This window comes from Fundulus heteroclitus, chromosome 10 (genome assembly GCF_011125445.2).
Source record: "Fundulus heteroclitus isolate FHET01 chromosome 10, MU-UCD_Fhet_4.1, whole genome shotgun sequence".
Taxonomy (NCBI): Eukaryota; Metazoa; Chordata; class Actinopteri; order Cyprinodontiformes; family Fundulidae; genus Fundulus; species Fundulus heteroclitus.
In genome coordinates, this window is record NC_046370.1 from 28,152,639 (window position 1) to 28,167,794 (window position 15,156).

Sequence of the window (15,156 nt, forward strand, 5' to 3'; positions counted from 1 at the left end):
AAAATATTGTCAAGCCATTAATAATACAGTTATATTAAGGATTTTTGTGTTCAGGCATTTACGCAGTGAAGCCATTGCTCTGAGGATTACAGAGAATCTCGTCCTACTCACCACTGATTTTTAGTATTACTGGTTCATTACACATTGAGGGTCATGAGTGAAGATGCATTTTAATTCTTGTATGCCTTAAAACTATTCTAAAAATTACATTTCCACGAGTCTTTCCTTTTTTCGCAGAATATGACCATATGTGTATTCAACTATTGTGGATTATTGAATAATTCCTAACTGTACTACTTAGCTACTCCATTAGGGGGCAGCCTAACATGTGATACAGCAGGTTTTTGAGGAAAGTATAAACCTTGTTAAGCAGATAGAGTCAGAAGAAATATGGCCATTAAAATAAATACGTTTGGGCCAATAGGGTTAGGTGATGTGTCATACCTCCACACAACAAGCAGATGGCGCTAAGAAGCCCCGTCTCGGCATCATCCATCTCCAGAGGTAGGAGCTGGTTGGCGAAGGCAAAGACCAGGTCAGTGAGGGGACCGAAGCCGGCATTGTGCATCTGGGTTCGATTTAACGTGAGTCCATCTGAGAAGGTCATGGTGTCCTGCTCTGGTGTGTAACGTGTACAGATCCGCAATATCTGTAACCAAGGTTTTAAGAAGAGTCATTACAAAAAATGATATCAGCTTATGAGTTGTGATGAGAAGATGAGCCACTATTTGTACCAGAATATCCAGACAGGCAGCTTTGAGCAGAGTGATCTGGTCGGCGATGGTGAGTGTGGTGAAGCCCGGCAGCTGCTTGGCAAACTCCACCGTCTTTATGATGCACTTGGTGGAGAGTTCGCTGAACTTGTCCCACAGGTCTACGTCCAGGGAGACGCGCCTTTCTGAGCTGTTAGTCTGTGAAGATCGGTGAGCGGTCAGAGTTTGTGACCGACTCAAAACAAGCTGAAATAAGACAAGGGAAAGACAGATGGCCCTTTTCACTGACCGTAGTGTATTTGCCCAGCTGGCAGAGAGAGGGGAAAGTATCCTGGTGGGCCTTGCGGACCCTGTCGATCATCTGCTCCGTGTCAGGACTCAGCACGTAGCTCTCCGTGCACTCCTGTTTCTTCTCATCCTTCTTCTTCTTGTTCCGGTCGTTCCTCACCGCTGCGCAGAGCACAGGAAACACCAGGGTCAGATCATGGCGCGTAGACATGCACGGCGCCTTGCTAAAGGGACGCTTATCCCTTTAACCTTTTCACATCTGCTCACGTCACAAACTACAGACTGCAATGTATTTTAGCAGAGTTTCATTGGACAGAACAACACAGTGCAGTGCGTGCCTGTAAGGTGTTTTTTCTTTACAAACAAAATCTGACACGAGGCGTTTATATTTAGCCCCCGTGTGTTAGTATCCTTTACAGAGCAGCCTTTCACTGCAGTGATTTTATTCTGCAAGGTGCAAGCACATCAACAAACCCAATTCTAGGGCTGAACAATTTTGGAAAATAATCTAATTGCGATTTTTTATCTTAATATTGCGGTTTGATGCGATTTTTTCCCCAGTTTAATTTATCATGTCTTTTTAAACACATACAAACAACAAATCATTTTCTTTCCTTGCCGTGTGGATTAGTTGCTAAAAGACCCACAGCGTCTAAACTCGGAACAGAAATGATTGTGCTCTATCTACAATATTTTTGAACCAAAATTGCAATTTTGACTTTTCTCCGCATTAACCACAAGCAACAAAAAGGGCCTCTAAATAAGATGTTTGTAAACAAGGACTATTTAAAACAAGAACTTTTAATGTTTCTATTAATCAGAAGATTATTCAAGAGAACAGCTTTTAATTGATTATGTTCAACAAGGAAGGATCCCAAAGTGCAACCAACAAGCAAGTCTATGTATTAAACTGATTGACCTGTACTTAATGCTATGCATGATTATATAAACTCTAAAACAAGTAAAAAAGTTATATTATCTCACTGCTGTCTTCCCTTCCATGTGGAGCAAACCCACTTTAAACATTTTACCGACACCTTAAGGACGCGTCTGATTCACTAATTGTTACATAGCCAAAAATTGCAAACGTCTGCGATTTGGAAAATGGTATGCCAATGTATGTATGTAGGTATGTTTTACTTAGGGGTATCAGAGTAAATACCTTTGTAAACAACTTCCTTTTCATTTTCCTTCACAATCATGCACTTTTTTTTTAGATATTTTGTCACATATAGCCCCAATAAAACGCAGCGCAGTCAGTGCGGGACAAAATGTGAAAAGCTCTGGGCACAGTATTTATCCCTAAAACATGACTCATACTCTTGAAGACAGAGTATTGTCATCAAAAGGAAATTCTTGCAGCTTTTTAAAATCCGTCCAGACATTATTCTAACCCCCCTAGACAGAAGCTAAAGAATGCAGAAATCCAAGAGCTTAAAGAAATGATATTCGGTGCAGCTAGCAGCAGAAACACCTCCTTCTGTTATCAGAGGCTGAAAGACAAATGTTGTGAGACAGCTGCGGCCAGGAATGGTTGTGGTAATGGTGTGAGGAGAGGGAATAAGAAAAGAGGAAAAAAAAGGAAAAGGCTCGACATAATCCGCTGTTGTTTCCCTCTGGGCGATCTGGCTGAGAGCATGATCACCCCAAATGACAAAGAACACGGAGCGGGTGTTTAGCATTGGAATCCCATTACAAGGCCGATCCATATCTCCCAGCCTCTCCACGCTGGCTCTGATTACGTTGTATATATGCGCGTGCGCTTGTGTGTGCGGCGAGACTGGGTGAGATGGGGTGCCGGTTGATAAATAGTGGTGGGGGATGGAGCTATCCATAAGGCTGACAAATTGCCACAACTTTCATTAGGGGTACCAGCTAATGTAATAACATAATATGACAAATATCCTGCCTTTAATGGTTTTAAAAGGGCTCGGCTGTAGTGCCCATAACGGGGGGGCTCCAGCTTGTTCTTTTCCTCGTCTCTCCCTCTCTTGGTTATACAACATGTTCTCACTTTCCCCGCCATCCCCTCACGTTGTTTTATTCTCCGTGGATAAACACACATGAGGGATGTCCCGGTGAAGGCCTTTTTTTTTAAACAACTGGTAACAGAGACGCCGACGAAACTCAACTGCTGATATGTTATCGGTGTGAGATATGGCCAGTTTTTAAAATGGACCTATTCCCAAGGGCAAAACCTGGAAAATGTTATTTGAGGCTTGGTGCTTCTGTTGATTTAAAGATTCTGTTTTTGTGCCAAACATTTCTTCTTCTTTTTTTTTTTTTTTTTTTTACAGTGACGGGGGTAGAGCGTAGCTAAAACACTAGTCGTTCCATGTTATGATGTTCAGAGCAGAGTTTTATCAGAACAGAGGGAGATCATGCTAAGGCTAGCCCGGCGGTTCAGCAAACCACATGAACACGTTGTCAACAAGTTCAGTGAAGACTGTAGCCCTATGCTCTGATTTACACATGGTTTCTTAACCAAATGAAAAGGATTTACACGTTTAGGCATGTTCCACGTTTGTCCTGTCAGTCCGGAGAATATTCTATCCAAAATCCTTCTTAACGTCATGAAGAGTTGGTCATTAGTGCCTTGCGACTCTTAAAGGTTGATGTGCTCCTGGAGTAACTTCCTGTAGGCTGGCCAATGGTGGAAAGGGTCACCATTGTTGCATGTTTTCTCCATTTGGGGATCAGGGGTCTCACTGTTGTTGGCTGGAGTCCCCAAAGCCTTAGAAAAGAGTTTGTAAGCCTCTGCAGACTGAAACGTGTCAGTGACTGAATTTCTATTGTTCCGGGTATTATGCATTTATTTTTCAGATCTTTTATTGCACTTGGTGTTCTCAGCCTACAAAGATAATTATCTTATTAAGGTCTGTGGTAGTACCGACATTTGTGATTGCTGTTCTAAATAACATGGATCCGTATCGGGGACAAAAGGACCTGATCAGGAGAAACCTCGTCAACATTGTTTTACCTTTAATCATCCGCCTCTATCACTTCTCTCGTCGCTATCTCCCAACAGTGAAGCCGCATTGTTTCCCGTTCCCGACCGAAGATTAGAATTTCCTCGTCTGGAGCCGAACCTTGACCACAGAGGGCGAGCACGCCGGGGCTATTGGGAAGTCGGGCGTCTGTGACAGAGGGGGCCTTGGACTGGGGCCAGGGAGGGGAAATCTCGGCTGGGCTCTGCGGCTCATTCATCAGCCCACAGACAGGCCTCCCTGCCTGGGAGAACATTAAGGCAAGCAGGAAGGCGGGGGCTGGAAGCCTGATCCTGCATTATGTTACCGCTAAGCACTGCTTGACACAACACGATATGAAGACCCTGCTGCGATCATGTTAATGTGTTACTACCCAGGGCTTATTGACACTTATCAGGAAGTTGCTCTTTTCTCACATAAAAAAAACAAAAAAAACAAAGCCTCTCGTTTCCATTTGTGCTGCTGATATAATTATGTCTTAGTGGAGGTCCAGCACTCAGCTTTGGAGGAGGTTTGTGTACATGTGCACTAAGCTGCTCAGCAGATCTGGGCCAGGCCTGCTGATTGGGAATCAGTCTGGTGTTTGCCACAAGGGGAGGGGCAGAGGGCCGCGGCACAGCCCATGTCCAATTAATTCACAAATAAAAGTGGGGCATCCCCAGTGCCCAGACATTACCCGCGCTGACAAATTGGCAGCACAATCATATGCCGCACAACACAGTTTAATGAAGTCATTAAAGAACTATTAGGCGCGACTGGCGATCTGTCATGGCGAATTGCCACATGCAATAACTTGGGGGGGGGGGGGGGGGGGGGGGTGTTGAGGAGGCCTGGGCTTTGTGCAAATGAATGAAACATGGTCTGGATTTCCTTTTGTGTGGGTGCGAATGTGTATTTTACAGTTTCTGTCTGTCATTTTCAACAAAAGCATCTTTTGAAAATATATTAAGCCAACGTGAAAGCCAGAGCCACATTCGTCCTAAATTGTTTTTATTTATGTGTTTATCCCATTTCTATGATTTGCGGGAACCAGACCTTATCATGCAAAAAGCTGATGCGATCCATCACGCGTTCCCGTGCTGGATTTCAGCGGTCTGTGTGCGTCTGTGTGCGTCTGTGCGCTGCGCCCGTGTTTCGCCACAAACAGGCAGAGGTAGGCAGACAGGGATAATTCGTGTGAGGAAAATTAAAGCGCTGGCAGCTCGTCCATCACACAGATTAAATTCAATGGAAAGATAAAAATGTCAATGTTTCTCTCCCTGCTCCTGCAGCTCAGGGCGCAGAGCCACCGTCGACAGAGATGAACCCCCCCCCTCCTCCTCCTCCTCCTCTCTCACTGCTCTGCTTTCATTCTCGCTCACACCAGGTTCACTTCTCTTCTCCTCTTTCTACTATCTTGCCTCCTCAGCTGATGTTATCCTCACTTTGTGCCGCTCTCTATCATTCTGTGCTTCATCTTATTTTACTTTTATTACTTTGTCTGTTGTTGGGTGAAGCCTTCCAGGAGGAAAATGCGGGCGCCTGGGCGATATTGGGAGTTTGACAAACAGGCGGAGGTGATGTAACTGAGGGATAGAGGCTGCTCTGAGCTTGAAGAAAAACAGCCAAGGGAGGGTGCCACCAGGAGGGTGTCCAACACACAAACAACTTGAAGATGATTTATCAGAAGAACAGGCAGAAACGTGCTGTTGGACTTCCGCTGTTCTTGTTCACTCTGATCTAGCTCGAGAGGAGATCGCTTCTCTTTTAAATAAATGTTTTTCATGCAAAAGCATCCATATTTTATCTAAACTGTGGAGACAAAAGTAGGGATGCACCGATATGTTTTTACAATCCATATTGTATCAATATTGGCCAGTTTTTACTTCTTTGAGCCATAAGGATGATTCAGAATCAGCCGTATTTGCCAAGTAGGTGTACACATACGAGGAATTTGATACGTTAGAAAATGAATAACATGGGCCGATTCCGATGTTTGTGACAATTTATCGTGCATCCCTAGATAAAAGACAGTAGAGATGCACTGGAAAATTAGCTGGTGGCTACAATCTGAGGATTTTCTGCTTGATACACACTGATCTGTGACCGAGCAGTGGGAAAAGCAAAAATCTAATTAATCAAATGACTAGTTGCACGCTTTTGACTTCTCTGGGAATGTTTGTCTGATACTTCCGTGCAACTGCACAGTAATTCACAATCATTTACATCATTCTGTAGTGACTGCTATCTGTCTTTTTGACTTGGACATTTCAATCTTATGAGGTGCTAAGGACTATTAGACGCTTTTAGCTAATCTGAGGTGTGGTCGGTGCATTCAGATGAACATTATGTCTCGACAAATTTATAATCTAGTTAGATAATAATAATAAAATAATAATAATAATAATAATAATAATAATAATAATAATATTTGGGCAATTTTGGTCGAAAATAAAATCACTGATTTCATTATGCCAAATCCGATTAATACATTTTTTTCCTCCTTTACGTGTCACAAAAAAAATTATGAAAATATTTTAAAAACTTGCTTTTATGTCAAGCATTTCATCTGGGAGTTGACTTGAATTCAATGTGAAACTAAATACAAGCTGCAAAACATGCTTGTAAACCAAGATGGTGGCACTGCCATTGCAAACAATGAGAATATAACTAAATGTCTGCTGCTAAGAACAGACTTCACTTCATTTGTGTAACTTCAAACTAACTTGAAAAAATAAGTAAATTAAAGTGCCTCATATTATGGTAAAAAAAAAAAAAACATTTCCCCTTTACAATATTTTGACCATATATTTTTCTAATTAATCGGACAGGGCGCAGAGGCACATAACCGTAGACAGGGGGCGGCAGCCATCAACAAAGACGTGATTTTTCCTATCAGTGAATGCGCCATACATGCACCTACCAGGATGCACTGACAACACCCTTTGATGTGGACGCTCTTATTGTGGAGAGGGGACTCAAGGTGAGCCATTTTTCAGAAGGAGGGAAACTTTTGAAAGTAACATCAGAGGAAGCGGAGAGATGTAAGAAGCTACTCAAAAAGCTTCCCGTTCAACAGATAACAGGAAGGCTAAAACATATAGGCTGAACAAACAAAATGCATGTTATGGCTGTTAAGGAACATGCTGGATTTAATGAGGCCAAGTTTTACATTGTTGTGAGAATGCGCACAATGATGGTAATCACACTGATTCTGATATAAGATGCTAATTCAATTCCTTTTTATTTATATAGCAGCAATTCACAAATGCCACCTCTAGGCAGTTCACATAAAACCTGAATTCAACTCAATCATCCAGAATCCAAGTCACACATTCCAATTTATCGCAGTTATCAAACATTAGTTCCGTTTATTAATCAAAATGGGAAAGAAGTTTTCCATCTAAGAAAACCCAGAAGTTTGCATCCAGGTATTAATTTCCAGCATTAACGCCTCCTGGAGGAGCGTGTGGCGACGGCACTGTGCCACAGCTGAAAATGGAATATCAGAAAAGATTTTGGCCTCGTACTAAAATTATAGTAAAACCCCGTTTTACAGCAGCTCTGTCACAGAGTGGTGTTGATCACCTCTGCTTCTCACATGGATAATTAATGTATATGTTAATACCTGATACCACGTCTATCTTTGTTTAAGAGGCAAAACAAATATCAGGATATAAACATTTATACATTTGTTTACACATTGTGTAAACATGAGGCCGTTATGATTAATGATTTAGCCATTATTGGCCTGAATTTAACATTTTATGGCACCATGATGTTTTCATTCCAATTTCTGAAAAGTGCTTGAAAAATAAAAAAATAAATTATTTTTGTACAAGCGTGTTTTTACTTGTCATTTGCTGCAAAATTGCATATTAAAAATGTCCAAATAGGCTTTTACACTTTCAGAAATAAAAAGATAAAATATGCGATTCAATTTGCGATTAATCTCCAGTTAACTATTCACATTATGCAGTTAATTGCGAGTACATTTTTTAATGGTGTGACAGCACCATTAATAACTGCTCGCAGCAGGACCATTTCTACATGTATACATTATACAAGCAGGTTTCTACATCACGGTTCCTTTTCTAAAAGCAATGGCACATTTTTAGCTCATGAACCCTGTAGGACTTACTACCTGTTTTATCACTAAAGATAAAAGCAACGTCAGCCTTTCAGCTTAAGACACAGCAGTCCTCTAGGTGGGAGACACAATTCTAGCTTAAGATCAAAGACAAATGAGCGAATATTTCCTGAGCAATCTAAACACGGGTGGACGTCTTATTCCCTCTTCTACTGCGTAGGTGCGAACTATAATGGATCAACCTTTCTTTCAGGTCATAATTAGCACTCTTCCTTTACCACATGCTGTCGGGTTAATATTAAACAGGCAGCAGGATTATAGGCGGTTTCTCTGAAGCCCCTGAGCGGCTCCCAGTGCCCCTCCCCCTCCCCCTCCCGATGCCGTCTTGCTTGGCATTGCCACCTGGCAGAAGGCCTGGTGCTGTCGTCTGGAGCTGTCTGCCAGCAGACACAAGGTCACCAAGACGCCCTTCGCTGCTAGCAGGGACTTTCTGAGCCGAGCGGTTTCACGGCAATGCCTTCACATTCGTTCTTTTTTTCCTGTTGTCACCTCGTCCATGCGTAATTGGGGGCCCGAGCGTGTTGTTATGCACAAGTGGGCGTTCTGATGAGCGCGAGCCTTCTCCCGCCGGTGTCAGGAGTCCCCGCTGGGCCCAGATGGCCCGACTCTCCCTCAGCGCCGGCCCAATTTGACATTTTTCCCCTGACCAAAGTGACTTTCTGGGACCGCAAGATGAGGAATTTGACCACGTTGCACAAAAACGAACACAGACCGCTTGCAGAATAAAACAAACAGTTCAGCAAACCGGGGCCGAAACATTTAAATTCACAGTTCCCAGAACTGGACGCTGTACCACATGCGTATCACTAGATGGCACTGCAACTCCACGCTACGCTGCTGTTTGCATGCAGTGAGCAACGGTGTGTAAAGAAAGCTGCTGTGATACTTCTAACCATGATTAATGGCCCCATTCAAAGGTAAGGAGCTCAGAGGATAACTTCTTTTACTGTAAGCCACTGTGCTGCTGCACGGGGAGCGTGCACTTTCTGCACCAGAGCGATGAGGGGAATAGTTTAGTGAAGCAGGCGCAGAGAGCGCACCACAGGCTGTTCTCGTGCGTTTAAACAGGTGTGAGGTGGCAAAGCTTTCTGGCTGGATTTGCCTGCTATTGATTTTTACTTTTACTTGGCATTTATCTGTATTTATTACAGCAAAGGGCCTCATCTGCCCACTGGAGCACATGGCTGCGTGCGAGTCATGTGCTCAGGTTCAAGTAAACACCCTGCTGGCCTTTGAGCTCTTAGTGGTCACACCTCCGCCAATTACTATATCAAGTCTGGCTGCTCGCGTGTTGTGTGTGTGTGTGTGTGTGTGTGTGTGTGCACAAAGCCCCCCTCCCGCGGGGGTGCAATGATGGGAGCAGACGCCTGCTCTTTCACTCTCGGCAGGTGAGAACGTATTCATCACAGGGACCTGCCAGGCCTGGCGGCATCCTGACTGTTGCTGCCGCTCTCTGAAACAAGGCTGCCCTTTTTCTCAGATGCACCCGGCCCCGTCACCTGCAACGCGCCTTCCGGGTTACGTCGCATCGTAGGTTTTAAAGGTTCACACTTTTTCCGAATACGTATCATTTCCAGAGTCCTGCCATTGTCCCACATGTTTAAACTATAAATCCAGATTTTCCCCATGTATTTACTGCAGATATATTGGCATTGCGATATGGAACCTGCAAACACCACAAGTGAAAGGATGGATGGATAGATAAGATATTTAAAAGATGAGATTGGGGGGGGGGGGGGTCTTGATAAATAAATGATTTAATTTGTAAAATCCTTTGAACCTGCTTGTGAGAGCTATACATTCACATGCTTTCCCAGACCTCCCAGGAACCCTATTTTTTCGCCCAGAAATCCAAAGTAATTCAGGCACCAGGAGCTTTACAGCGCAGCTTGTTATCTGATGGGACTGAAAGATGCTAATCTCTAAATTAAGCATCAGCATTCACACCTGAATGCCAGCCAACACTGATACGTGCGAGCACCAAACACCGCTTATGCAACGCCGCCAGTGGAGGCCATGTAACATTTTGTGCAGCCCTGACACGCTGTGGGATTAAACGGCCACGATGAGATCTCGCGCTCAGGCCTGGCAGCAGAGGCTTGGGCGTAAACAGTGAGGCTGTACTTACACTCTTTAGACATCCCGACTTCCAGGCACTTCTGTAACCGACAGTACTGGCAGCGATTGCGGGTGACTTTGTTGATGATGCAGTTCTTCTCTCGGTGACAAGTGTACACCATGTTCTTCTGGATGCTTCTCCGGAAGAATCCCTACAAGACAGAAGCAAACAGGGTGAGGGAGCTGAGAGCAGCAATCAGGGCAGATGAGCTTTCTGTATGCGGCCTCTAACTGGTCCAGGGTTCTGCCAACCCTCTCCCAGCGTTGCAGAGAAACCTTCATCTTCGCACCAAGAGAACACCCAGCGACACGTGACTCAGAACCTGTGACCTGAGGCCACATACGTTAAAGCTGCACTCATAGGAGACACAACCATCAAGTTAAGTCCATAAGAGGGTTAATCTGTGACATACGGCGCGCTCCACTTATGTCAGGGTCATCAGAACCAACAGGGCTGCAGAATCAGACAGAAAACCTGTGGGGATTGTTCAGCAACCCAATTAGTGTTTGCATTAAGCCTACCAGTACAACGCCTGTTGAATTTAGAATTTGATTGTTTGTCTTAATGACAGGACTGAATGTATTATCCTGTGACATCTGCTTTAGATGCCAAACACTCAGAAGATGTCCCAAGCTTAACAGGGGGCATGGAAAATGTGCGTTTTTACACAACTTCGGGGATATGTTGTCTAGCTTAAAAAAGTTTGAAGTTTTGCTAAAGTATGAAGCTGCGAGTGTAAGGTGAGAGTAGGACAGAAACTCTAGTTGTCCTGAATTCATCCCGTAAACAAATGACATTAATCTGAGGAGGCTGCACATGAGTTAATGCTAGGTTAACAGTTAACCTGGCTGCTTTCTTTGGGTCTGGCCACTAGGCCTGGTCTGTTTACCCACGTCCTAATAACAAGCCGTCCAACCACTCCTACACATTTATTGAGATGTCAGAAAAGAGCCATCAGGTTACTGGAGGTTCATTTAGCTGTATGAAGCATAAAGCCATGCGGCGCAGTTCCTCCCCCACCTGTTTCTGAGCACTGCCACGGAGCTGGCTGAAAGGAGCCTACTGCACTTTATCCAAAATTGGTCGCTATTAAGGCTTTAAACTACAGCTGCTAAGCTATTCGCAGCAAGTTTGTTACCAGCTGAATGCAGAGTCTATCTGAGCAGGCTGAGGTTTCAATAGCTCACATCTGCTTTTTATACTCAGTGTTACTCTATAAAGATGATAGGATTTTAGCAGCACTACTGATAATTGTCTGCTTCAAGTAAAAGAAATCTGGTTCTTGTTTTCATTTGGAATACCACGGCGCCTTGAATCCCAGGATGCACCAAATAATCGGCCAGAGGCGGGCCCTGATCAGAGCATGGCATGTCAAATACTGAAAGATGGGAATCCAAAATGATTTTAAAAAGGTTAATGCAAAGCAGGAAAGGAGTGGTGCGACGGAAGCGAAGGCTGTGGGTGAATGTTAATACAGGTCAGTGTCAGGATTGATGTTTTTGGGTAGCAGCAGCTCCGGACGGGAGCCCATCCGATGCTGCTGGATTAGTTGTGCTAGCCGACAGATGGCTGCTAGATATAAGCCCGCAATTTGTCCTCCCCAGATCACCAGCCTCTTCTCACATCTCCTGTGCGCCACCGCAGAGTGGAAGTGTGCTGGGCCTCTGATCAGCCTTGAAATGAGGAAATGTGCCCGCCTTGTCGTGTTTGGAAAGCATGCCCATCATCAAGCATACCCTAGAATATACGTATGTTATGTCTGCATGGCCAGCAGGGCCCAATTTTAAATAAATGCTTTCTGCTCAGAGTAAAATATAGGTTTCTTTCAGTATGTTAAAGAACGGAAACAGCTTTCAGTTGTCTGCAGCAGCAGACTGTAGTCTTAAGGAGCACAGATGAGTGGTCTGGACAAACAATAAAGCGAAGGACAACAAGACTTGTAGTTTTCATTTATTTGCGGCTGCTGATGCAAAGGGATTAGTCTGTGGTCTTTGTGTGTGTGCGTATCATCTCCTCTTTGATCCGACAAAGTCCCGACCCTGACCCGCATGTCACGAGGGGATTGACCCGCTCCCTCCTGACAGCACGAGGCGCAGGTGGCCCCTCGGAGCATCCCCTGATTGGGTGCTGCTGCCGGCTCAGGAGGCGGCCGACTCTCGCCGCCCCGCCGCAGCCTCCTCCCCCTTCTGGGAGTCATTGCTTCCTGCGGCCCTTAAGCCTCTTTTTGTATCAGCGCTTAATCCAACCGGCGACAAGAGCCCTCAGCGGGCCTGTCAGCCACCCTGCAGAGATCGGAGGAGATGAGAGCTGCGAGAAGTGCAGGCGACGGGGCGGGGGCGGGGGGCAGAGGCGGTGGGTAGCAACACATTTGTGGTTACATTGGTCATGTGCTTCTCGTCTCGTCTGCAGCCTACCTAGGAATTAGGAACTGGTTTTTGTTCCCTCGTGTGTGTGTGAGGATCTGCGTTATTAAGCGAGAGGTGGAGGAATCCTGTTGTAGCTACATGATTTTCACGCTGTTTCCCAGATTAAGAGCGAATAGCCCGCCTCCCACTGCGACCGTGCATGTGTAAACATCTCTGAAGCTATGACGGCGCCCCCTTACAGAGCAGCTGACGCAATAAACCTCAGATGCAAGTCATCTGTTTGGTTGCAAACAGGGGGCATTTGGGTGAAAGTGGCTGCTGGGAGTTTTAGCCATCGCTTCGGATAGCGGGAAGAGACGCCAACTTCTCCGCGCTGCCGTGACTCCAAGATGAAACCACAAACATCAGGTGGTAGCGATGCACGTTTGACACCAGAGTTTTAATATCTGCGGGCAAAAGCAAAAGTGCATTCTTGGTAAGTATGTGCAGGCGGTGGAACTTTAACAACAATCGAAAGAGCTGTCTCCCGAGCAGCAGAGCTCCACACGCACCCCCCCTCCCGTGTTCCCCAGCTCGCTGCAGCCCCCAGGAAACGCCTTTGTAGTTTGGCATGCTGCAGCGAAGCTGATGCTGCTAACCCTCAACTTACCCCGGTCTCAAATGAGACACTATATACATTCTCCTGGCTGCCTGTAGTGTTGAATTATTGAACATCCTATACCAAGACATCTCCTCTGAAGTCAGAGATACGGCAAAGGCATCCTGAATTTTTTAAATTAGCACTGCGGATACGGAGTGGTCTCATAGGTGAGAGCGTACAGCTGAGATTGGATGCTGTGCTGAGACCCTTTTTTCTCTGAGCGATCAATTTAAATGCCACGGTGTCGCCCCAGACAGGTGACAGCTGACAACTTCTGGGATGTTTGCAGAGAGTTTATCATCTTTTTGGGGGTTTTAAGCCAAGAAGCAACAGATCTAACAAATAAACAAATATTAAGAATAGAAATTAGCTTAGATAAGCACTTTTAATATTTAAAGATTAGTGTTATTAACCATTATATTTGTTACTTTGTCCAACCAGCAACAATGAGAAAATGCGGGCAACTGTGTGGACAGTCCAAGATGCATCAAGTTGCTGGAAACCTTCAGGAAACCATAAATGTGCTTAACCCCCCCTATTTTTAAATCATTTCTGTTGGTAACAAGATGGAAATAAGTTTTGCACACCAAAACATTGATTGTATGGATTTCCCAGTCACAATTATCTTTGTCTCTAATACCTACCCTAGTCATTAAAGAAAACAGAGTCTCACTCTCAGGGTACCCTGGTACCCTAAACTCAGCAGCTTTAAAGTGTTTTCAGAGCTGCATCCCGCTCAGCTCGGCCCCCTCTTACATCCTGGACGCTTCAGGAGGAGTTGTTCTGGACAGCGACAGATTGTGTCGACGCACAGATTTACGATCTTCAATCACCTCAGAAACTAAAGGACTTGTCTTTCTCTTCTGCACCAATAGATGTCTGCACAGAGCAGGTCACATGACACCAGCAGAACGTGAGCGACACTTTAAATGATGAAAGATAGACCGATTTGTTGGAGAAGCCAAATAATGTACATGGCGTGTACTACAGCTCCAAAGGTTGCTGGAAGAAGTCCCATTTAAGATGTTTCCACATCCTGCGTGAATTATACAAACGTTAACTTAATAACCTTCATTAAGAATTGAGGCAAGTTCAGTTAAAGTTTATCTAGTGAAGTTGGTGCCTCTCAGCTCAGGCGGTGACCCCCGTGCTTTAACAGCTCTAAGTTAGCTCGCTTTAACGCCTTCAGAACAACGCACAGTGAGATCCATAACAGCTATGGATGAGCGATTTTAAACCAGACATAAATATACATATTTCCTCCATGACACAGAAGGTAGTGGTTACCAACAAATCCTTGGACTGTATTCCTCTGAGAAAACAGTAATGGAGCTGTTTTGGGGGAAGTTCTCCAGGAGTTAACAAGCGTTTAGGACTTTATGGGAAATGTGGGCCTGTTTACGGCTAGTTGTTTTCTACATACCAAAAAAGTTAAAAAAACAAAACAACTGGACTTTTTTCCGAAGTTTGAAGACGTTTCGCTTCCTATCCACAAAGCTTTCTCAATTCAAAATTAATTTTTGAATTGAGAAAGCTTTCAGTTGTTTTGTTTTTTTAACTTTTTTGGAGTGACCATGACCTAAATGACTGAGAATCTTCACCAGCATATTTTCTACATAGATGCCAGCAATTCATTCAGTTCAGCACCGATCCCTTCAATCCTTAAACATTGCACTTTTGCAGTTTGGGATGTTTCCTGCCCTACTAATCCATTCATTTAGTCCCTTTGGGATTAATAAAGTAGTTTTGAATTGAACTGAATGCACAGGAAGAGCCTGCTCACAGAGCAGGTTCGCTCTGAAACTGGAATCGGCTCGAATCAGTTTCGGCCGGTCAAAATCTCAGCTTTTGCGCTAATCTCTGATCAGCGCAGCTCTTCTTTGAATGCATTCAGATGAAGAGACAAAAGATCCC

The 15,156-nt window shown here is 44.5% G+C and overlaps 1 protein-coding gene across 4 annotated transcripts in view; it reads right to left on the reverse strand.

Annotated features, from left to right (window-relative positions):
* The window catches only part of raraa (retinoic acid receptor, alpha a), a 198,804-nt gene that overhangs the window by 4,600 nt on the left and 179,048 nt on the right, over positions 1 to 15,156 (reverse strand). For all 4 annotated transcript variants that reach the window (XM_036142442.1, XM_012876136.3, XM_036142441.1 and 1 more), the window contains 4 exons: positions 10,246 to 10,387; positions 1,003 to 1,163; positions 735 to 911; positions 445 to 649 (listed from right to left, as the gene is read on the reverse strand). In XM_036142442.1, coding sequence (XP_035998335.1) covers positions 445 to 649; positions 735 to 911; positions 1,003 to 1,163; positions 10,246 to 10,387 — 685 coding nt within the window. The remainder of the gene's footprint in view (positions 1 to 444; positions 650 to 734; positions 912 to 1,002; positions 1,164 to 10,245; positions 10,388 to 15,156) is intronic.